The sequence below is a fragment of the Lemur catta genome, chromosome 12, assembly GCF_020740605.2.
Source record: "Lemur catta isolate mLemCat1 chromosome 12, mLemCat1.pri, whole genome shotgun sequence".
Taxonomy (NCBI): Eukaryota; Metazoa; Chordata; class Mammalia; order Primates; family Lemuridae; genus Lemur; species Lemur catta.
The window spans coordinates 36,627,845-36,653,720 of NC_059139.1; the positions used below are offsets into that span (position 1 = coordinate 36,627,845).

Sequence of the window (25,876 nt, forward strand, 5' to 3'; positions counted from 1 at the left end):
TTGTCTTTCTCACACTGTTCCCTTTCCTTCTTTCATCTCTTTGGCCTATTCTTTTCATCACCCCTTATTATGGACTGAATGTTTGTGTGCCCTTAAATTTCATATCACCATCTTAACCCCCTATGTGATGATATTTGGAAGCTGGGCCTTTCGGCGGTGATTAGGTTAATAAAGTTAAATTTCATGAATGGGATCAGTGCCCTTCTCAAGGGACCTAATCTCTCACCCCCTTTCTACCTTGTGAGGATATAATGAGAAGACACAGTCTGCAACCTGAAGACGGCCCTCACCAGAACCCAACCATGCTGGCACCTGATCTCAGATTTCCACCTTCCAGAACTGTAAGAAATAACTTTATGTTGTTTATAAACCACCTAGTCTATAGTACTTTGTTGCAGCAGCCTGAACTGACTAAAACACTCCGAAATAATACTAAATAATAACAACAAAAGAAAAAAAGATGCATTGAGTGCTGATTCAGTGAGGCACTTTGCTAACAGCATCACACATGTGCTCCCATTCAACCTAGCAACAACTAAATGAAGTAGTTTCACCATTCTAGAGATGGGGAAACTGAGCAAAGAAAGGATGTGTACCTGCCCAGAGCCACAGAGCTATCATGATAGAGCGCGGCTGGGGTTCTAGACAGGCAGAGCACCCATCGGTACAATTCTAGGGACAACACGTCGAGCTGTTCTATGGAGCTGCCTCCAGGGGTGCCTGGAGCTGTGCAGCCTTTTGGATCAGCCATGAACTTAACTGTTAGGTTACACTGTCCCTCCGGACCGTAAACAAAATCTCTAAGAAGGCCACCACCACCTTAAAGGGTGCCAACTAATTTGTTTTAACTTCTCCACACTTCCAGGCCACTGCAGAGATAGAGCCAGGTTCCAACAACAGGGGGAGTGAGCCTGGAGGGCAGGGCCTGCGTAGTCAGCTGCCAAGGGAGGGAAGGCACAGCACGGCCTTTCCTGAGTGTCTTTAGCCCTACTATAATCCAAGGCGCAACCAACATTATCATTATTATTACTGCTTAGGCTTCAAGGGTGAGCTCAGAGAGAGGAAGCTTCCCCTGTTATTGCTGTCTTTCCCCCAGCCCCCATCCCACGTTCCCACCTTGGTTTGCCATGCTTGGGCAAGAAAGAAGACTTCTCATCTTTAGTCAGTTAATTTCCTGTTGTGCTTCGTGATGGGCCCAGCTGTGCTATGCAGTTAGTGACAGTTCATCAGTTTCCCTTCCTAGGTACGGTATTTCTGTAGCCCCACTGTCCCTAGGCCTCAGGTCAGGAGTTTGTGGGTACAAATGTGGCTATGTTAACCTTCATTTCTCAATTTTAGTGGCTTGTAGTTCCCTCTGGTATTGCTCTAGGGCCTCAATAATATATAAAAATTTCTGGGAGCCTCTACGGGATCTCTCACATATGTTTAAGACCAGGTCTATGCCCTCTGAGTGCACCTACTCTCCTGCTCATCTGTGCTGGGCATCTGCTGGGGCAGCTGGGCAGCTGCCCTGACCACTAAGCACCCAACCATCTCTTGCTAGACACAATAGTCTCCACTGGTACCTGAAGCTGTTCTTCTGGGACAACACTGCTCCACCTGTGACGCCAACTCATATGTGACCTCAAGCTAAAAAAGCTTTCAGTCAGGGACCAAAATAGCACTGCATTCTGCTCAAACCACAACATACGTCTTGCTTATTGCAAAAATGAGGGGAAGGTAGTCTCTCTTCATATGGGTCAGACCTGGTATCCAGAGCAGGTTCTTCATCAATGTCAAGAACAAAACTGGTGGACCATCTATACACCACGAAATGACAATTGATAATCACCACCAATAAGATCTTGAAAGAGAAACGTGGAAAAGAGAACCAATAACTTAATATTCATTGAGATACAAGTTCCATTTGATAGACATTCAGAAAAGGAGACATTTACCACTGTTCCAGAATGGATTCTGATGTGACCACAAATACAACTGGTTGACTGGACATGATAAAGTTAAACTTCAAGGAAAGTATACTCCACTAATAACAAGGAGCTCCTTTAGCACATTATAGGTTGGAACTTGAGGAAGCCACTTGAAGGAATGAAGTATTGGTCTAGTTTGGAGAATATGTTAATTTTCTTCTAGTAATAATTTGAGAAAATATAGGTTTTCTTTTCCAGGCAATTATTTTAATGACTCAATTGGGGTTTCAAGCAATGATTTAATGAGTTCAATTTGGTTTCACGTTCAGCAAAATGAGATCATTTATTCTGTTTTTGGTTCAGTTGAGGTCAAGTTCTGTTTCAGACTAATAGGAATTGGGATAATTTGATTTGTATGCCCTTGACTTCCCTCATTCTTTCTTCTACTTTTCTTTCCCAAACATCTATTCATCCCTTTCTTTTGATCTCATTAAACTTTCCTGGATTGTACGTTAACTTTTCTCCTGTCTCGAACTGAATTTATCCTTAGTCTTTGGGTCCTAATAAGGACTGCCGGAAGAGTGTTCCTTCCTATACACAACGGGATACTGATTAACCAAGAAGGTACCCCTTTTATTTATGCTTTCACTTTAATTAAATTAGGCTGCCACATAGTAATATCATGCTGATAACATAAGCGTGGAACCAAAATGGTAAACATTTTGAAGGTAATGCTATCTCTCAAAATACAAATGCCCAGAGCAATGCTAAATTGAGTACAAGCACGAAGTTCAATGGTTAAAAAATGGTACATCAGTAAAGATTTTCCAAGTAACAGCTTAAATGGACAACTTGCGAGATCAATGATAAAAATTCTAACACAGAGAAGGAATAATTTACTTCTTTAAAATTTTCATATTACAGTATAAAATTGGTGATAGCATTATATTAACTCTTGGAAGATATAGTTTCTTCCTAGACATGTGAAGAATAAGGTCCCAGATCTTTCTTACCTGTTATGGTGGCTTTGTTGATGGATGGTTGGTTGCACATGGGTGATCTTCTGACAAAGAGAGAAAAATACACAGCAGTAAATATATGATGCTTGTTGATATGAGTATTCTCTCTCTGAGTCATTTCAGATATGGCATTTTACTTTAAAGGATTATTTTTAAGTTAGGACATGCAAATGAAGATTTCTTTCAGACTAGCCCATCAAGTTCCTGGTGCTGTTTGTACTATGGTTCAGATCACACACATCAAAAAAGAAAACTGTTAAATCTCATGGTGATTGGGGTAAATAAAACTGATGTAAAGTCACAGCGACATGATATAAAAGGAAACTCTTATTGATTGACTATATTCAATTAATCCAGGGCTTACAGAGCAAACACAGACTTTCTGAATTTGAAAAAGTAGTTAATGTACAATAGTTTTCCCTAATGCAGTATTAATAAACTTTTATTTTTGGTATACATTCTCATGATTGCCTGTACATTTTCAGAAATGAATGATTCATTATAAACTATCTTATAATTAGAGAAGCTGTTTAAACTTTTTCCTTTCTATTTTCTTATATCATGAAACATCTCTGAACCATTTGTTAGAGAGGTATATTAATGACTTGTCCAAATAGATGCTACAGAGACTTTAGAAATACAACAACCAAAGGTACTTAAATATATTCTCTCTTGTATTCTTTTTTAAGTTTTCAGATGTTTACCAAGTTCCACAAGATGATTGTAAACTCCTTGAGGTTAAAAAAAGTGTTATCTGATTAACTTGTATTCTCTACAGAGTCCAGTAGAATGTACCCAGTATTTTTAACCAGTGCTTAACAAATTATGTTGAAAAGAATATCATATATGGAATGTCCATTAAAATTTTTTGAAATATAACTTTATAAAGTTGTTAGTTATAAGTGGCCACTTTGAAAATATAGTGATCTTTAAAAACACTTTAAGAATAGATAGATTCAAGGATGTTTGCAAACTGAATTTTTTTTTTTTTTTTTAGCGCTTCTACTTATGGCTGACACTTAAGTGATTACTGTGTGTCAGACGCTGTGCTAAATGAGCACTTCAGATGAATTATCTCAATTAATCTTCACTACAAGTCTTAAGGCAAGTAGTTTCATTGTTCTCATTTTACCAACAAGGAAAGCAAAGCTTTGAGTAGCTGAAAACCTTGTTCAAAGGAAGAGGGCTAAGATTTGAACTATAGTAATGTGATTTTAGGGTCTGTGCTCTGGGTGGTCCCTTATTTTTAGGATGCTTTTGTGGAATTTGGAAGGACAGTCTCACATAAGTGCAAATTTGCCTTCTGAGGTGATTAATCTCCTAGCAGGGCTGGGGGAAACTTGGGCAAAGCAGTCTGGGATTTTGCAAATTCTCTTGCTTCTACTCAGCCTCTGGCTCCCCCTCATCACTCTTAAGTTTACTGTCATCAGTTTGGGATTAAAATTTGTATTTGATTGAAAATGTACCAAAATTTACTTCTGAATTATTTTAGTTTTTATTATAAAATAAAATGGGGGGGTGATTGGAACTTGATAAAACCAAAAGATTAACGTTTTAAACCGCTGCTCTGAAATAGCTTTGGTCTATATACTACGAGCAATTTCTTTGCTGAGAGTTTATTATTCAAATAACTTATATATTGATTACTCCTCTTTAGTCTTTGCTCTGTGAAAAGTTAGAAAACATTGATTTTTGTCTGGGAAGGGTTCAAATGAATATTTTTACATTTTTCTATAGTTTTGGAAGACCAAATTGTTGACTTGTTACTAATTATCTCCTCTTAATATCAATCCTACAACTAACTGGCACTCAGGGATTCGATATCTTAACAAATAACTGCAAGGCAAATATTAATCCTTCAATTCATGGTTGCACTGATACCTCACTTAATGATGAATGTGCCAGAAATCACTTCCAACTCAAAGGCAAAAAAAACAAGGTGACAGGAAGCAGCAGTGTGTTAACACCTCAGCAAGGTGCATCTGAACACCCACTCAAGGGCTAGGTTTTGGATTCATTCTTCCTGGACTCCTTTCCTGCAGCAAACAGAAAGGGTAGGTTGTGCAAGGTAGCACAGGCCTTCCACAGCATCCAAGGGGGAGCTTGGAAATGTCCTAGTGGCACTGCGAGTGCCCAGCAGGGGGAATTCTGATTCCTCCAGGGTCATCATGTGATCAGCAAGAGTTAAGTCCACTGTGCTCTTACTGAACAGAACAGAGTTTAGCTGTGTGTAGATTGAATCCTACTATTCTGATACGCAAGGAATCTGATTTGGTTCGAATCAGTGAAGGAGGTACAAATATGCATTGACCAAAAGACAGAGCACACTGGCCTTTACTCAGAGGCTGCCAGATAACACTGTTTGGTTCAGTGTCACCCTGGGCATGGCCAAGGCAGGCAGGGAGTTCCGGCGTAAGCTGTGATTTTCTATCATCTTCTAGCTCCTTCTTTCCATTTTTATCTGTTTTGTCCCTACAAATCATTTGAAACTTCTGTCTTGCATAGAATGGGCCTCAGATCATTTCTTTGGGGCCTGAAGGGCCAGCCCGACCAGTCTGATCTACTGTTTGCCTGCCACATGTTTGAATGCTGGTACCCAGGCGATTATATCTAAAGGAAGCATAAAGGCAGTTCGTTTCTTGTTTCCCTTTGAAAGACAAAAACCTTAATTTCCTGCATAAAATTTGAGACAAAAAAGTTTGGAAGTGACAAGCAGTAATTTCATTTCTCCTGTAGAGTTGATACTTTCCAAAGGGGAGGTGATTGTACCTATAAGCTACCAAATGCCAAAAACTCCAAGGGGCCGCTGAGGTCAGCATGATCTTGTAGGGCCATGCTGCACTCAAAACAGCATGAATTGGCAATGAGTCAGTAATGGACAGGTGCCTCAAAGCACACCCTCATGTTCCACAGGTTGAACTGCCACTTTATCAGCCAGCAAGCATTTGCAGAGTGATTACTCTGTATTATGCAAAGCACCAGAAATACAAGTGTCAACCAACTACAACCCCTGTTCACTGGGAAGCGCCAGTGTTAAGGAGCATCCCAATCTGACAATCAGGAAACAGGAACAAAGAGAGACAGGTGCTAAAATAGGAATTAAGTACAGGCTGTTATCAGATGAGACAGAAAGGCATATCACCCTGTTTGGGGCTTGTGGGTGTGTGTCTATGTTGGGTATTGTCAGGGGCAATGCCCCCAAAGAAATTTTATTTAAGCTGCAACCTGAAGAATGAATTACAGTTAGCCCAGTGGATGAGGAAGGGAAGAAGAAGATGAGAAGTGTTTAGGCTGAAGGAATAGGACTACAAGAATTCATTACCTAGAAAACATGACTATCAACTGAAGCTTCTGGGTTCCATTCCAATTATTTGCAATGTGGCATTTACATTGATTTTTAAAAACCTTTTTCTGCCACAGGAAGTACTTGAATAACAGCCAGAGCTTATCTGGATCATGGAGAATGTGCATTGAGGAGGTCATTTATATTATTACAGAATGGAAGTTTCAGATTTTTCATGTTTTTTTAAGAAGTAGCAACTACTATAAAATTTTATACACTTAGATAAGTTACCATTCCTAATAAATTTATATTCATTGTCCTCTTAATGTTGGTTTAAATGTTTTTTTCTTCTGGAAAATTCTTTAGAGTTGATATTTTAAGGATATTTTATTATTAATAGATTTTTTAAATTAACGGACAATTTAATAATAGCAAATCAGCTTTCCATTTAATCTGGGAAAATGAATTTTCTCTTTTTAGGCATTTTACCTTTATCAGAACCCCCAAATTATAATCATTTCCCATCTCAGCTTTCCCTCTTTCAAATGCTTTCCATGTTATCACATAAATTACAATTTTATTAATCGCTCCATGAATGCTGCTGATCTGAGAGTCAGTAACAGCAGGAGAATCAAAGATCTCTGCTGTAATATGGTGCTTCTCTAAATAAGACTTCTTTGTCTTAAGAGGATGACTTTGAGTTGACTTAAAGGTTTGATGAGATTATTTGCCCATGGATAATTTATGAAGTAAGCCAAAACTCTAAAGTTACCCTGAGTGTAAATGACTGGGCAGAGGACTGATCATGCCAGGTGATTTCTGACAGATGGAATCACCATATTTATTTGTCATAGTGCTTCATTTCTGATATTAGAACCATCACTACAAAGTATTTATAGAAAATTAACAGGACATCATATGACTTAGTGTACACAGTTAGACAACATGGCAACAACACGGAGCAGTCTAATATATTGCTTTGAGTTCAGTCACGCTGAGAAAATGCTATTTAAAAGTTTAGCAAAAAGGGAGGGAGGGGTAGGATATCTTACTTGCTAGGTGCTCGATCTTGCAAATTAGTTAATGCAGCAAAGTTGTTTCGTACAGTTCGCAGGCTGGCCAAGACCTACAACAAAGAAGGATTCTTTAAACTTCTTGAAATAGGGCTGTTTTAAGTGCAATTCAAAATGGTTTGTTAAGAGAACCTTGATATTGCTTGCAACTTAGTTTCATACAGCACTAAGGAATCTCCTAGCTTTTAGTGAAGTTTGCACGTATCCATATGAAATCCAGAGAGGCCAGACTACAAGGATTTTCCAGAAATCTCTCCTCATTGTCTATGAATATGGTGACAATAGCAGCAGTTTCCATAGTATTCCCAGATTCCTTAGTCACCAATAGCCCAGGTAATATACATATAGCATTGTTGCATTTTATGCAAATTTGAAATGGTGTAATGTGAAATACTAATAAAGTCTCACTTTAAGAATAAAAAAACAAAATTATTCCCAAATTCTCTTCAAAATTTCACCAAGAATCACATAAATGCCATTCTGCAAGCTTAAGTGAATTTTAAATTGTTTTTCCACCTTTGCCACAAGGCGACTGTAGTTATTTCATAGTAAACAGACGTTCTTTTCCTTTGTTAAGGTTATCTGAACAGTGGATTATAGGAAGCCCTCAGGGATGTATTTCTCACATAAAATCCTGGTGCCCTGTATGTGTACCTGGCACACAAGAGATACTCAAGAAAAAGTTGTTGAATAAATGAATACAAACATACAACATGTTCACAGATATGACAAGGCAGGACGGATAGGTGCCACTATCTCTGATAGCCTCTGCCTTTTTCTAATTCCAACTGGAACCAGAAAGCAGGCAAAGAATTAAAAGTGAGCCCAGGAGAGAGAAGTTACAAGAGCACTACCTCTTTCTTTACCCCTGCCTTTCTCCTGGAATAGGCAAGTTTCTCCAGGGTGGGACCTACATTAGGTGGGATTATAGGTGATCTGGGTGACAACTAGAATGCTAAATTATTCTAAAACATCGATTTCAAGTGTCATATAGTTACTATATAACAACCCAGACTGCCTGGCTCTGTTGTGTGTGGACTTGGACAAGTTACATAACCCCTCTGTACCTCAGCTTCCTTATGTGGAAAACTGGGATAGTGATATCTACCTCATAAGATGTTGCTAGGATTATATGAAATGACAGGTTAGGTGCCAAGAACAGTGCCTGGCAAACCAAAAGCACTCGGTGAATATTAGCCCATTACAGCAGCATTATCTTTGCTTAATGATTTCGCATGCACACGGGGAATTTACTCAATTAATGCCTAGCATTGGTAATACAAGGGAGCCCCCAAACTTCTAATTGCTGCAAGGGTTCTAGCACTGTTTTCGGAAATTTTTTCTTCTGGCACAGACCAAAAGTAAAGTCAGTCTAAATTTTTTTCTAAGACAAAAATGTCTCAAACTCTTCTTTTGAAATTGGCATTAATTTGTGTCAGTCCATGGGGAGCTGTTTGTGCCCTGGGACGGTGACCTACAGCATTTTCCCCTGAAGGCGTTAATGGTGCTTCCTAAGAGGCCAACCATGATTAACTCAGTCACTGGAAAAACCTGGCTCATTATCACGTACAAACAACTCACATCTCTGAAAGGTCACGCTGCCTACGATGGAGTATTCAAATAGCCAACTGCTGACATCAGACCTCGATGCCTTTCATTAGGCATGAAATCTTTGAATGATGCAGAAGTAAATCGGATAAATGATCCGCTGTCGTTAAATCAGGCAGGCTTAATTTATGTTTTAAGAAGTGAATATCAAACACGCTAACGAAGCATTTAAAATAAGATTATTGCAACGGCTAATCGATCCCTTTCTTAGGCAAAAATTTTAACCCCAGAATTCTGAGAATTGTATTCTAATACATAACAGTTAAGTGTACTGCATTTGACAGCTGGGTCCATTTAGAAATAGTACGGCAGGTAATTCATGCTCTGCACGCATTTAAGAGGAAACATTAGTCATGAAAGGAAACACTAGTTCATGAAAGAAATATTTTCTGCAGAGAAATTTTTGCCTCTGTTATAATAAATATCTAATATAATAAATTAATATTATTTGTTTTGGCTTTTAATTTAAATTTTAGTTACTCATTTTTGTATGAACTATATCTTCACATGGTACAGAATTTAAACAAAACAAAAGGGTATAAAGTGAAAAATATCCCCTATAATAATTAAGACAAAAAACAAAATTATTGTTATTTCTGAGACGAGGCAATGGAATCAGATAAAATTGGGGAAGGACATTCAAGGGGCATTAAAAATATTGGTACTACTCTATTTCTTAAACTGTTCATTTTAGTATTATTTTTATACTTTACGTAATCACTAGATACATTCTCAAATGTGTATGACATATTTCAAAACAAAAAGTGAAAAAAGAAATCTGCTTCCAAGTCTCTCCTTCAGGCATTCAGCTGCCTGTCTCCTACCAACTGACTTTCAGGTTGTCTATCTTCAAATCAACACGGCTGCAGTAAGTAACCTTGTAGATACATCCTTCCCTATGTGTGCAAGTATTAGATCATTGTTTTTCCTGTGTGTGGTAGGACAAACAGTACTTTGTAAGTTTTATGTTCAGTGTTAACTATTATGTTTTGCACCATGACATATATGCTACTGACAGAAGTGTAAATAAAAGCTCCAGATAAATCTTATAAGGGGGTGTTGCTTTGAGCCTTGCCCACTGATTCTTGGTGTCTTCATCACAAGTATCGCTGCATTAGTCTTATAAGCTCTTGCATCACAGGACACAAAGAGGGAGGCGTCTATTCCTTCAGGCTGTGGGGAGAACTGAAGCAGTTTTACTGAAGCCCCTGAATTAAGGTTCAATTATTATTTGCCTTTGTTCTAGGGTAGCTCTCACTCCCCCTGAATGCAACTCTTTAAGAACTGTAGTCAGAGCTTAAATGCTCCTATAATTTTCTTCATTCCTTAATGCTTGCTAACCAAAAAGGTCACTGAGGTTACTTCCACGTAGCTCAACAATTAGAAATAAGGTCATTTCTTTCTCTTCTGCCCCTCCAAGAAAAAGTGTAATCAGTCAATGTCAAAAATACCTTGGGAATGATGAGAATTATATACATCATAGGAGAGAAATATTTGTAGTGCTACAGAAAAATTTTGGACAAAGATGGTTTATGTATTAGCCCATGGATAATAATTTACATACACTACTCTCAGACCTTCTTAGGTGCTTCTAAACATTTATTAACCAATAGTATTCACTGAAAATAGCAGAAAATTGTGGGCTTCCTTAAATAGTTAAACAGCTAAACAGAGAGAAAAAGAAAGGGATAGTAGAATAAGAAATGGTTTTGAGGATAGATTTTCATACCATGTACACTTTAAGCCACTAGATGGCGGTAAAACACAGGCCATGCGTGCCATTGGTGGCGGAGGAGCGAGGGGACTGGCCCGGGGAAGGATTTTTGCCTCGGTTTTACCGCCAGAAAAGAAAAAATGGAGTCAAATTATGATTATTTACAAGGCAGAAAGGTCATATTGATTGAAAAGAAAACCTCTTTACAAGTTATGTTTGGGTTAAACTGCTGTTTTCTTTTTTTTACATCAACAATGTTGGAATACTGACAATTTAATATGGTTAGCTCTGAAAAGAACTTAGATGCCTAGAAGATGCTAGTTGTAATTTAAATTTATGAAGGCTAAAAAAACGCTGAAAGAAAAATAGAACCAACTGAAATGAGATGCCTGTCTTTCTTCATAGCCGGGCAGGGAAGGCCTGGTGGATTCATCAAACTAGAGGATTGTGACGAGACCACGAGACGGCTGCCCCTGGGTGAAATGGGTGAGGGGCAGGCAGGAACATTTAAAGAATATTGGTAATGTTCTATTACTAATTAAACAGTAATGCTCTAGAGTGTTAATGACTACTGGATTTTTTCTAGACACCACATGCTGTATTTTGGTTAAAGGCAAAATGATGCAGTGGTTCCTATCCTGTATTTTCAAATCAGGCATATCTCCTCAGCCTGAATGATGTGAGAGTCTCTCCAGGGATCCAGGAGAATGTTTGGGTGTTTTCTTCTTCATCAAAGATTCTGCTGCTTTTAACACTACAGACTTCCACACACGAGAATTCTAGCTGACTCAGTTTTTACAAGGTGGTTGTCTCACAAATAGTGGGACAGATGTGACCTGATGCAGCTGACTGCAGAGAAGGGTTTCCCACATTTCAACAGCGCTGTGCCTCCTTAGTTATCCTTGGCCCCCAAGAACTCTGGACAAGAAAACAAAAGGCCAGCTTCTCGGTAGCATGGTGTGGTAAGGGCAGTGGGATTCCTCTCCACACCCAGCCTTCGTGGCTAAGGAAATACCCACACCAAAAGATTTCAACACAACATAAGAGAATATTTTAAAATTGAAATAAAAAAATATTTAAAACTGTCACTTTTTCTGGGGACCAATGGGATTCTGGCTTCTAGGGGGAAACATAAGAAATTAGAGGTAGAAAAGAGTTTAGGTTAAACACTGGCAAGAATTTCTAGCCCTGACAGTGTTTTAGACATTGAAACAGAATATGGAGAGATACTGTAGGATCCTTTCTGAAAATTATGTCTATTCAAGATATTTTAGGCTTTAGCCCAACCAACAAGGTGGGATATATCTTTGCATGACTTCCTAAATTCTCTTGTAATATAGGATTTCATTCTCTTCGCTTCACAAGAAGCCTTGCTTTGGAAAGAACAGGAGGAGGGGATGCTTTCATGTTTTAGAGATGCACTCAGGCACCAAGAAATGGGTTCTCAAGGGGAGGCGGAAAATGATCTTAGGAGAAGATCCACCACTTTAGACAGTGTGAAGCCATTTTTAGAAGTCATGGGAAAAGAAAATATACACAGAAAGATTAATCTAAAGGGATATAAAGTAAAATGTCAATAGCAGTTATTTGGGGGTTTAGAACTATGAATTTTTTGTTCTTTTTGCTCATTATTTATATTTCTAAACTTTTTACACAAATATATTTATTTTGAGAGCTGTATGGCTTTTTCATCAGAATTTGGTGTGAAATTCCAAACTTTAAATCATGTTAGGAAAAGGGGGTAATTCTTTGGTCTACGTGGATGAACATTTCCTGAGTGCCTTGTCTAGAATCAGTTGTTTTCTGTCCATTGGCAAAAACAATTATAGTATATCAGGCTAAGTAGTATTGATATCACTTCATGTGTTATATTTTTAGTGTTATAATATTTAGCATTAAACAGTAAGTGCTCTAGCCTGTATTTAAAAAAAAATTTGAGGAGTTAATGGTTAGGGCAACAAAACATGCTAGCTGTACCCAATGAGGCCTAAGAGAAGGCCATAGGCAAACGAATCCTAACTGGGGTTTCCGCCTTACCTTCCTCCCGAGAAACGTTCTGTCATTGGTGAAACTCTTCAGGGTTTAACAGCTTTTTAAAAAAAAAAAAAAATTCTAGGAGGGCTTTTCAAATCTTATACCCCAGTAAAAGGCCATTGGTGAAAACTGTTACGAAGCCACTTAAGAATAATCCGCTGCCTCTGGGGCAATGACCACCCTCTGCAAGGTGTTATGAGTCACTTAGCTAATCATAAGCAAAGTCTTCTAAAAACATTATGGGCTTATTTTCAGGCATCAGATATGCCTGTAAATTATACATAGTTGATTTATATTCAGCATTCCAATTTCAAAGGTATTAAGTATGTATCTTTTTTATTTAAATAGCTTACTAACATAGACGAAATGATATTTTATATATATATTTTTATATATATGTATATACTTCTCAGTATTCTGAAATTCTATTAGTTTTTTTGGAGATGTTAGGTACACTACACAAATGTCTAATCATGTAAAAGGCTAGATTTCCTTAGAGTTTAAGACATTGATGTCAGGGACCAAGTCAAATTTATTAACATATTTGTTAGAGATTAATAAATACTATTTGAAGAAGGCAAGATATCACATACAGATAATTTTTAATGTTTTACTATCTTTGTAAACATATTTTTTCTTATAATAATACCTAGAGATTTTAGTTAGAAGTGAGAATAGCTACCTGAAGAAACTCAGGTTGGAACGATGAGTTCTACATTTAGTGATGGTTATTTATATTTTGCCTGATTTTATCTGTTCACCTAGTCCTTAGCTCTTAGATATAGAATTATAAATTCTTAATAGTAATCAATTAAAAACCCTTAGTTTTATAAGAATTTGCTATCACATAATATGATTAAAGCATATGAATGTAAATTTTTTTGGACATAGAATACGGATATTAAAAAGAATTCATGATCTCTAGTAAAACCTTAAGCAACTAAGACATTAACCTTCTGAAAAGGATGGTGGTCAAATTCTATTTTTTGTTGCCTATATTAATTTTAAAAAATCACTCTTTCACATTATGTTATTTATGAACTGATTAAATTTTTTATCTAAATTATAGCAATAACAAAATTTCAGGAAATTTTAAAAAGCATAACTATACATAGTCCTGCTATCAAATACTGCTATTAGTCATTTTTTAAAAACAGCACTTATTATGACATTTTAGAGATGAAAGAGCAATTTCATTCCTACACAATTAAACCAACGACAATCAAAATGTATTAAATATCATGTTTTCTAGAAGTTGTGCTGAGTATTTTATAAGACCAGTATTATTTCAACTTCTTAACAACTGTATGAGGCAGGTACTCTTGGAATTTAATGGAGGAAGAAACCAGACGTGGAAAAGTTCAGTGACTTGCTCAAGGCCATCCAGTTAGCAAGAGGACAGAAAGGGTTTTAACTGGAGCCTGACTGTCCTTCATCCAGGCAGTCCCCTCATTTTCCCAATTGGAAAAAAGAGGGCTCAGAGAATTTAAATGAGTTGCCTAAGGTGCGACAGCTATTTATGGCATAGCCCTGATTATAATTTTTATAATTTCTTGGGATTACTTGTATTTCAATATTTAATACTTCTTATCAGTCAGTGTTGGCTTGAAATCTGCTCCATGCCCCAGGTTAAATCAGTGTTATCCCATTCTGTCCCTAGTTGTCTATACCAGGGGCTCTCAACTTCTCCTGCACACTGAAAAAGTACTGAGGCCTTTAAAAAAATGCAGATGCTTGGATCTGATTCCCAGGTTTTGGGATTTAATTGACTGACCAGGGGTGCAACACTGGGTACTGGGATAAGAAATCTCTGGGTGAATCTAATGTGTAGCTAGGGTCGAGAGGCACTAGTCTATCCGTGGAACATATGGTCATTAACTGTTTTACATATATTCCAAAACATTTTAGAACATTTTATCACCTTCTTGCATCTATGTCAGATGGTTAAAATATTTTCATGATGTGTATGCCTAAAATTCATTTCATTTATTCTAAAGGAATAAATGAACATAAACATATCACTCAGCTAAATCCTTGTACAAATGACATGTTTACAAAAAGAGGTAAATAAGATATCAGGTTGAATTGGATTATTGCATTTCAAGCACTGATCATGTACCTAATTATACTAAATGTAATTTAATCTGTGATATAGCCTTCTGCTGCTAGTGCTTATGTCAGTTAAGGAAATATGGGCCCAATTAAGTATATACCTTAGGAAGTTTGTTATTTGAAGCAAAGATACTCTTTGGGTCTATGGATTTATAGGAAACAGATCAATATGGTCAAAGTCACATTCTCTAGCATTGCCTTCAAATTACTTGAATGAACCACAGAATTTGTATTTACACTTGTGTTTGATTTAAAATTAAATTAAGTTACAACCAGAACTAATCCCCCAAATTAAATTTTCATATCTGTGAGAAACCTGCCCGTTCACCAAGCTGTGCTTACCTGAGCAAATGGAGTCACAATCAAGTCATCTCCATGTCTGAAAAATAAACCAAATCCTGTGTTAGAAGCCACCAATAACTCAATGCCCTCTTTTGATCAATATGAAACGGCAAGTTCCAGTTTTACAAATTCCCACAGAGAATTACAGTAATTCCATCTTTATTCTTCAGCACATGTTCCTCCGAGCAACTGGATTGAAAATATCTCATCTGGAATGTTAACCATTGTCCAAGTCCCTGGGTAAAAAGAAGGGCTTCTTGATCATCAACCAAGGTCACTGTTGCTTTTTAAGCACGCAGGATATGCAACAGTAGAAACGGAGTTCCGGCAGTGGAGCCGGAGTTTTACTTTTGGCTTCTTATTGCAGATGTTAGTAGGGGGTGCCGTGGAAGCAACCGGCAACTGCATTGGCTTCAGTAAGAGGACCCTGGACCATCTAACATTCGAAAGTGATTAGCATGGAGTGTTCCGCATCATCCTGTGTAAGTCTTGGGCAGCCTAGGAACTGTGGATGACACGGGACTGCATCATGCACTAATAAAAACCCAGTGAAACTTTTCAACTGACTCACATCCCAGCCACTGTAGTTGCAGGGGAATGTTACTCCGTGTGTGCTGTTGCTGCAGCAACCTCAGCTACACCGTGCCCGGGATATAGGAGCAAAGTGTCAGCATGACGTGTCTTGGAGGGACAGGGAAAGGCAAGGAAAGTTGTGCAACATTCTACTTAGAGAAAAGTGAGAAACTGGGGCCCAGGGTTCTCTCGTGGTGTTTCTTAGCATGAATAATTCAAGAGAAAGTTTTCCAGAATCTCCATGGGCTATTTCTTGATCTAGTTAGCCAAAGCTCTTTAATCAAAAGTGAATGTAGTTATTCTACAAGGAAAACTCCCTGGTCACGACCCTCACTGGAAATAGTGCAACCAAACTATTCACTCACTTGTGAACAATCTGAAAAGGACACAAGTGATATAAAACACCACTTGTGAAATACGCTGCAGGACAAAGGGCATATGGATGATGTTAGCACATAAATTGTTACCAATAGCTAAGCCAGTTGTTATGGTCATCATCAAATCATGCAGGTATCTTGAAAATAAAACTGTGGAAAATAAAAGCAGAAAAAAGGAAAACACATACTTTAAAGGAAGCACATGCTATTTTGTACCCCCTTAGTTTCAAAATTGCATTTTTCAAGCAAGGGGCATGTGTTCTTTATAGAGATTATTTATAGAATCCTAGACTCTAAGAAGGCTGGCCATCAAGTTTCATGATGTTCTGTAGAAGAGGTAACTGAGGTTCAGAGAGATCGTAAGGTCTAAAAACTGATAAATGGTAGAGGCAGGATGTCAACCAAAAAAAGGCTTTCTAAGGCCCAGCCCAGGAGGCTCTTTCCCCAAAAATGCCCCACAGCGGGAGCAAGCCTGGTGCACTGAAGGGGTAAGCCACTGTGCTGGAGGGAGCCAGCAGGAAGGCAAAAAAGCCAAGGAGTTAGAGGAGACACCTGGGTGAGGAAGAACAATGTGCAGAGCAGGAACTTCAGTGAGTAGTTCAGTGATTCTAGAGACTGTCACTCAAGACAGGAAGTGCAAGAGTAGTGGTTGGTGGTGAGTCAGGCAGCCAGTTACAGAGCCCTTGTACTACAAGTAAATGAACTTGGATTTTACTTTGTGGTGGAAGTTTGAGTTGGAATTCCAGCTCTGCCACAGACTATGTGTGTCAAGGTGCGCACATTATAAACCTCTCTTTCCCTTCATCTCTTCATCTATAAAATGGAGATAATAGTACATACATAAGTATTGTCGTGGGGATTAAATAAGTTAATAATGTTGGTGCTGAGAAATGTATTTAACACATAGTAAATCCTCAATAAACATTAGCTATAATAATAATACTACTAGGTAGTAGTAAATATTTTTAGATTGTAATGACTTTTGCTTTCCTATGTAGTCAGGAGATTGTAAAGACATAGAAAACTGATAGCTAACAAGGACTCTTGAGCCCTGTGACAGGTCTGTAAAGGATTGAGGGCTTTTAAAGAGCAAAACTAGAAGCAGGGAGACCAGATGAAAGGGTTGAGGAGATAAGAAACTCAACTAAATCAGTGGTAGTCGAGAGAGAGAGAGAGAGAGAGACAGAGAGAGAGACAGAGACAGAGAGAGACAGAGACAGAGAGATGACATTAAGGTCTCTGTAAACAAAAACTTCATGAAAAATTTCAAACATTTCCAAAAGTAAAAAGAATGTTATCATGACTGGTACATTTTATATAATATCACCAACTATTACAACAATGTTTCAAGGTAGGAAATACTACTCCCATTTTACAGATGAGAAAATTGAGGATTGAATCAGTTAAGAGACTTAACACAGAGTCACCCAGGTAGTAAGCTCTATACAGCCATAACTGGAATGGGCCCTGCTTAGGATTTCACTGTCTGACTCTTACAACAACAGCTTAAAAACAGATTAAAAAGAAGGTTCTAGGAAAATGGCAAAAAAAAAAAAAAAAAGGTTGGGGGAGAAGAGTAGTCACTATAGGCATCCGGTGGAAAAAGAGACTTGGCCCACCATTCTGACCTTGCTTTCTGGCTGTTGACTTACAGGCAAAATTTAGGGCTATGGTTTCTCATATAAACTTATTTTGAAACAATTACCTAACTCTTACAAAACAACTGAGAAATACTTACAGATGCACCAGTGTTTAAAAAACAAAAAATATGAGTACAAAATCCAAGGCGGAGTGCTTCAGCATTTGACAACTTTCTACACACACACAGGCATCTTAAGAGTCCATTTGAAGCCAAACATTCTTATAAGGCTTGAACAAATCAGTAAACTGGGTAGTGTGTTAGAAGTCCAAAAATGAAAGATAATTCCAAATATTTGTATACCACATATATGGCATTCAAGATACTTCAATGAGTCCTAAGATAAAAAAATATTGTTTAAAAATCATTATTCTGTGATGGGAGGTACATTACACAATGATAAAAGACATACCATATATGTCTACTCAATTTGGCATCAAATAGACTACTAATCTGCTTCCACATATGGCCAAGCTGAAGACATCATATTTGTAAAATGGACTAGAGGCAGTTCAGAAAGCCAAAGTTAAAGTAATATGAAATCTAGATATTGTCCGAAGGTGCGGTTTCTTCTTTCTTTGTATTCTTTATAATTGCCCGACTGCAAAGTTTATTTTCTTAGAACTAAGTCATCTTGATTGAGGCACATCATCAATCTGAAATAAATCCATGGAAATATGTCCCCTAAGTTTTTACAGACTTTCTACTGGATTTGAGTTATTCAAAACTCAAAAGGGTTGCATGTCTTTATAGCAAATTCTTTCTGCAAAAGATATATTTAGAATATACAATATTTAAGATAATTTGTTTTCTTCCCTGTCAAAACACAAAAAAAGACAATTATAATTTTAGTGAAGGAGATATGTCACTTTTTCTAATTGCCCAGAAACTCTTTCTGCCAAATATCTCGAGATGGTCTCATTTTGGTAACAGTAAAATGATTCCTAGCATTTCAGTTGCAGATGTCCTCAATAAAGGGTAAGTTATATTCTATCCATTTTTTCAAAAGTATTTAATACTTAAATTATCTTTAAATATATACTTAATATATAATTTAAAAATCCTTGTCTAAGTCCTCAATTAAATATAATACAAACATATGTTTTAATTGTGTCCTATAATTTGCTTATAATAATTAAAAGATCTGGTAGTTAAGATGAACAGAAGATTCATTATTTTATTATATACTATTTGGCATAAAGTATGTGTGAGTTTTAATGATTTGAATAATTACCCATATCCAAAAAGGCCTATGAAATAAAATGATTCTGAAATCCTTCACTTGAATTACTTTCCCAATTAGGAACTTTTAAAAGTACCTTAGGTAAATGAGGTGGGGTAATAATTCCATGTAATAAGTCACCTACTGGTGACATGAGTTTTGGGGAGGATTATGCAATATTGTCTTTCATTTAAATAAAAACAAACATAACAAATAACAAACTTTAAAAAAAACTGGTGGAATATGCTTTAAGAAACAAATAGCTTTGTTTTTTAGAACTGGAGTATTTATGGGGGACAGATGGGGAGAGAATGAGGGCTGAGGGGTCTCAGAAAAAAGCTCTTTTCTTTAATTTCACAGTTTTATGGTAGTACACAAGTTTTGGTTATATAATTTGCTTTTGTACAGTTTGAATCAAAATTATAAGTGTGCCCTTCACCCAGTTAGTGTGCATTGTACCTGCTAGGTGTGAATTGACCCAAATGTATATATGTATGTATTTATGTATGCATGCATGTATGTAAGTATGTATGTATGTGAGTGATGAAACTGATAGCCAGGAAATAGTTACAGCAGAGTACAAGTGCAGAAACTTCTAGAATAGACAGGATGAGCCCTTGCAGGTTACTGTGGGAGTCAGTGTCACACTGGTCTTCAGTCCTGTGATGTGGAAGGAGGTGCTGCATGCTCGGTCACCTGCTCTGGTTACAAGGGGCTGACCCAGAGTCACCTGCTGTAGACCCTGGAGCCCTGCCTCTCACCTCTCCCAAAGAGAAGGGCTTGCTGAGTCCTGAGCCAGGGCACTGAGGGCAGGGGATACACGGCTCAACAGTGCACTATTGATTCTTCTTTTTTCCCCAAGAGAAATGACAATTGAGTCTAGAACCCCCACTTTCTATGCCTTCTGGCATCCTTCTACTTCTGTATTACTTACCTTCATTATTTATGTAATAAATATTTTATTTTCTACCTTCATTCTTTATGTAATAAGAAGCCCAGAAAAATAGACAAGAAACTGAAAGAAATCCCAAAGCAAGCCCTTTTACAGAGACCTTGTTGGGATCCATAAACTATTCAAGTACTTAAATATGAAAAAGCCTGTTGTCATCTTAAAAAAATAAGTTCAATCAACATCAGCATCTGAAAACATAATTTCATAAACAAGTTCAAGACTGTGTTGAAACACACTAGGTGGCAACCTTTCTCCATTTTACTATTACCAAACCAGAAGGAAAAGGGGATGAAGTTAATTAGAAGAGAGTTTTTACTTTATTGAGGGGAGACCCCTAATCTTATGGTATTAAAAGCATTAGTGGCCATGTAAGACCTGCTGCTTCTGAATATCAAACATTGCAAATTTTAGCAAGACAAATGGTTGTATGCATTATCTTTGAAGAAGAGTCAGTGGCTGAGTTTGATCTTCTGTGCTTCAGCTACTCTTGCTGGAAAGAGATTCTCCTCTGGAGTTTGTCAGTGGGATTAGGAAACTGATAAACATACAGATAATTGGTATTTTGAAATTCTAGGGTCTTTCTTCTCTCAGACTCAAAACTATCATCCACTTATCAATTCACCCTGGATTCACCTCTTTTAGGATTATAGAGAAACAGTATGTCCTCATTTTTAATATGCCCATAAAAATGTTTCTAGAAGACTATGCTATTTGACAACAACCAAGAACACCCAAAGAATTAGCTACAAGAGCAGCCATTTCTACTCACCATTTTCTATTCCTATCTTCATAGAGTATAGACATGTACAACAAGCAAATACATATATAACACAATCTACTTGATCTTTGCAAAGTTATATGTATTGTAGAAACTCTTGGAAATAAAGGAAAGCTTAAAGAACCACCCAAAGGTAACTATTGATAATATTTTCCTTCTGGATGTATGTATGTGAGCACATGTGTGTTATATGGTGCATGACTTTAATGGAATACATGATTTCTTACAGAATTGGAATCATACTGTATATTCAATTTTATAGCCTACTTTTAGCATTAAACATTAATGAATAATGAAAAATTTCACATGCCTTTATTCTTTAAAAACATTTTGATGATTCCAGTCTATGTTCAGGAAGTTTCTGAAGTAAATATGAACCCAAGTGTATTAAAATGTAAGCACTAACTCTATTTTAAAATACATTTTTTTGAAATAATTGTATGAGTTACTTAGCTTCATTTTAGTTTATGTATTAATCATTCATTCTTTTAAAAGCTACTTATTAAAGGAAACATGCCTATTTTAATGAAACACTTGTAAGCAAAACTAAATGTTAAAATAATACACGAGAAATTGGGCTTCAAGGGGAACTCATGGGAAAGTTGAATATTTTATGTTACCACCCTTTTAAATTAAAATCATAGAATTATAGGTTCAGACAACAAAAGTATTCTGGAAAATTTGACTACCAAGACTATTTTACAAAATTAAATTATATTTTCCATAGATATTATTTAAAAGAGATGATTTGTTTTCCCCCCCAAAAAGTTCACTCTGACAAATTATAAATGCCACATTTAAGAACATAATGAATGATTTTAAATTACTTATGAAGGAGGCATTATAATTTTTGATAAACTTCTAGTAATTTATGTACCTCTAAAATAAAATAAAACAAAACAAAAAACACGTGACAATTGTGCTTCATTGGTATTATAATAGATTTACCTGAGTATAGTGATCCTCTGTATTGCTTGAAGTTTTAATTTGGAACTAGCTCCATTGTAAGTCAAAACAAATTAAGCACTACCTCTATTTATGAAACCCCAGGGGATGAAGTTCCTAATATAACAAAGCCAACTTCAGTCACAATGAATGCAATTTTCCTCTTTGAAGCTATTGCCATTTAGGATTAAAGTAATCCATTCAATACAAAATCTTGTAAGAAAAATCACAACCACCAAAACTTTCAATTTGGCAAGAGTGTCCAGCAACCTTTTTCTGAGAATCAAAGAAAATGTAAATTAACATAAGAGTAAAATTAAAACTGTGTAGTATTATGTGTGAGGTAATATCTTCCAAATTGAAATTTTTCACTGTGAAACTCCAAGCCACATGTGTGTGATTCTGTATATGCAGCTTTGCTGGGCATTTTTTGATAATGCTAAATATAGTTATCAGTCATCAAGTCGAAATGTTTACTACTCCTGTTTAATGAGCACATTGGTGTTTATATTCTGTACTAGCACAAAAAGAAGAAATTTTAGTCCTTCCCACAATTTTAACAGACAAGCCTATTCTATAAATACATGTGAATGAGTGCTCACCTGGCCATTTAAATTCTTAACTTAATGAGGAAACAGCCTGTCTTCTGTACTTTTTATCTGTTCTTTGCCCTCAAATTGTAAATTCCTAATAGACTTGAGGGTTCATCTACCCTGAAATCTCTCACTGATGTCCAGCAAAGTGATTTGATAGCTTGTTTTTAGCACTGGGAGCCTCTATACTGTTATCATTATTTTTTATTTCTTAAGTAGGCTTTCAATATAATTCTTTTAAAAAAAGTCAGAGTACAAATATCCAATGTAGTTGCATATTCTTTGGTACATTTTACATCTCATGAAGATGATATGCTAACAACAACAAATAGAAGAGTTACACATAAATGCAAAAATAAAATCAAAATAAAATCAAACAACAAAACCAAAACAACAACACTTTACCAATGATTTACAAAACAAAACGAGCTCGGCCTTGAGCTGGAATTTAGGCAACACAAGGAAAGAATTACCAAGTCTGAAATGGGATCTCTTTAATCATCCTAAGAGAAAAACTTAGGCTTCATTAGAGAAAATACATGCCAAAAAATGCCTTCAAACTTATTAGTTATATGATGGCACAACAATCTGGGCTCAAAAATGATATATCAAAAAAATTCCAATTTCAGTAATTTAACAAGTGTGTAGCACAGGTGTGTAGACACATTCACTAAGCAGATAAGTTATTTTGTTTGATAAATACCAATAAAACGGAGCAATTTTTCCAGGAGTGCTAATGTCACAAATTAAAACTAGGCCGAGAGTCTGACTTCCACGGAGTGGAAGCAGACAGGCAGAAAGGGCTGAGTACATAGACTGGCGTCCACAGGTGCCCTTACTTTGTGTTCTAGGAACAGGCTCTTCTTTCATAGTCTATCTTGTAATATTTGACAAGCCCATTCTTAACGTCAGTGGCCCTGGCCCTGCCCTCTTGGTTTTTCTCCAGAATGTGTTACTAGGGGAAAGATTTATGGGTAGCTAGCACGACAATTTTAAAGGTCTGCATGTGGTGAAAAGATTCAGTAGATTAAAAGGAAGCCTTTGATCAAATAGAGAGGAGAACGATATGTTTTATGCATGCCTACTTTGTGCCAGACATGGTGTTCTACAACGCACTGTATTTAATTCTGGCGACTCTGCATTAAATGCACGCTCGAATTCCCAGTCTAAGATAAGGAACTAGGCTCTGAGAACTTAAGTAACTCATCGGCAGTCAAGCCCTTGGCAAGTGCCAGAGTTCAGTGGTTTCCAAATGCCAGTCTAAGATCTGACGCTTGTTCAGCAGAATGCTCATGGGTCTTTGTCAAAGTGAAAGCAGACATGGACCAGGGAGTGAGGTTTTAAAAAGTTGTATGTATTCCTTTGGAAAACTCTCTTTTATTCTGCGATTATGCTCTCTCTTTTTCATTGAAATGAAAATGCCTTTTAAAAATAAAATGATTGCATATATATTAATGGGAATTTTATTTTTAATGTACTTCTCCTGACAAAATAAGGAGTTGTAAACCTAGGGCAGTCTCCCAGGTCATTTTGAAATATTATTGGGTCATAAAATCCCAAGGCATGGAATTGTACATTTTGCTGGATTTGAACCCAGGCTTTAAAATACTGTTTTGTTTCTATTGTGCTATTTTCTGTATGCTCAAATGGATTCAGACTATTCTGAAGCCACATGGAAGTAAATATTCTAGACTCTAGAACAGTACTCCCCAATAGAACATTTCTACAGTATTCTATTTCTGCAATAGAATATTCTATAATATTTTCTCTCTGTGCTGTTCAATATGCTACCCACTAGCCACAAACACACAAACAAAAAGTAACCAGCCACACAAACAAAACTGGCTTTGGTGGTTATAACAAACCTGGGGATGTTTCTACAGCGAACCTGACCTGAACCACGCCATGAAGTGCCATGAATCTAAGAGCAAAGCCCAGTGTCTGATACTCCTGACTTTCTGGTTGAGGCTTTCTCTCTATATATTTGTAATAGCACATCTTTAAATGATTCATATTGCAGGGGTTTAGAAAGAATGATTTAGTAATACTCCCTAGTACACCTTATCTCAAGAAGCACATCACATAAATGTTCCAGCATTATTTTTCCTTATATGGTTCAGGAGATACTGAAAACAATTCAGTAAGGAGCTAAGACAAGCAAAAAAAAAAAATTATTTAAAGTGACTGATGTGTAAGTGAAAACAAGTATTTATAATGGAATCTCAATGTTGGCTGGAGAAGTTTCCTTTTCTATCTAGGATTAAAAAAAAGAATACAAAGACAAAAATGAATGCTTTCAAAGCCCAGCCTGCCACCATCTCCTAAACTATCAAGACTAAAACTTTAGAAAATTTATATTTATAATACATGGGACCATGGTTTTGATTTTAGTCTTCTTTAATACATAGAGGGAACAGGGTTGAGACAGGAAAGCAGGTGAGAGCCACCAGGCACAATATCCACAAGTGATTGAAGCAGAATCCCTTTTGGTGGCCATCTGCCTCTTCAAATTTCAAGGGGCAGGAAGAGTCAATAATTTTCCACGGCAGTTCCTTCACGTAGGGCCACACTGCACTGACAGCACTATCCAGGTTACTGGACTAGCTTTTTTCTGTCAAGATGGTCTTCAAAATTTTCTTATTTTACTTAGTTAGTTGAGTTTACTCACAAATTGCTCTTAGAGATTGTGTTCTTTTGGGATATGCTGAAAAATAGGCCAGCTCTTCCCTGACCAAGGCCCATTCGAGTTTACTCTTTAACAGGAATCTGATGTCTCAGGGGACTGTGGGATAGCTGCTTTTATTATTAAACTGCTTCTCCCCAGATTTTTAAAAAAGTAGATGTTACCCTTCAGAAGGCATTAAGTCTGAGGTAAAGGCATAATTGCATAATAAAATATTTACAAGTTTAAATAATTCCCCTTCACACTGTCTATTTCTCTTATGTACAGGAGTTGAAGAAGACTCAGGTGACTATATTTTTAGGATTTTTTTTTTTTTTTACACAATTAAAAGTGAGTCCAAACACTGATAAACATAGTGAGCATGAAGGAGATTAAGAAAAGAAAATTCTGTGCTAAATATTAGGGCAAAGTCCTGGAGTTAGAATTTGCAGTAGCCTTGTCATTGAAACAGAGAATTATTGGTATGTTTGGTCAGTCTTCATTTCTTTTGCCCTCAGCTTTAACAACTTTTTATGACTAATATTTATCCCTCCATATCTCTTCAGACTTCAGTATATATCTATTACTTTGGCAGGGATAACCACAAGATATTACTATATATAATTCAATGAGTTTGTTATTTTAAAAGGTTGGAGCTCAGCACAATGAAACCCAGACACGCTGACATATAGTAATTCATTAAAATTGACTATTTTTACCCTGCGGCATCAAAAACACCATCATTCAAAATGTCAGCACATCAGATTTCCTTCTTCATGATTTTTTTTAAAGTATGAGATTAGAAATATAAAATGTATATTCAGCTAGTATTTTAAACTACCTAATTCAAGGATTGAAGAAACATGTTTAACTAATTTATAAGTATTATTTTAGCATTAATTGAACTCCTGGTTTTTTGAGTCAGAAATAAAATTACTTCAGTGACTGAATAAAGGGCAAATAAACAGATATTTGAATAAAAAAGGTAGCAAAAAGGTATTCTGGTAGCTGATGATCTTAGAATATTCTGCCAATGAACT

At 36.6% G+C, this 25,876-nt stretch overlaps 1 protein-coding gene across 13 annotated transcripts in view; it reads right to left on the reverse strand.

The window, feature by feature from the left end:
• Positions 1-25,876, reverse strand: part of PDE4D (phosphodiesterase 4D) — a 1,287,470-nt gene that overhangs the window by 176,363 nt on the left and 1,085,231 nt on the right. For 11 of the 13 annotated variants that reach the window (XM_045565991.1, XM_045565990.1, XM_045565992.1 and 8 more), the window contains 3 exons: positions 15,096-15,132; positions 7,265-7,338; positions 2,924-2,973 (listed from right to left, as the gene is read on the reverse strand). In XM_045565991.1, the coding sequence (XP_045421947.1) occupies positions 2,924-2,973; positions 7,265-7,338; positions 15,096-15,132 (161 nt within the window). Of the gene's footprint in view, positions 1-1,551; positions 1,844-2,923; positions 2,974-7,264; positions 7,339-10,622; positions 10,759-15,095; positions 15,133-25,876 lie in introns of those variants that run through there. The other 2 variants (XM_045566003.1, XM_045566000.1) reach the window with 2 other exon arrangements.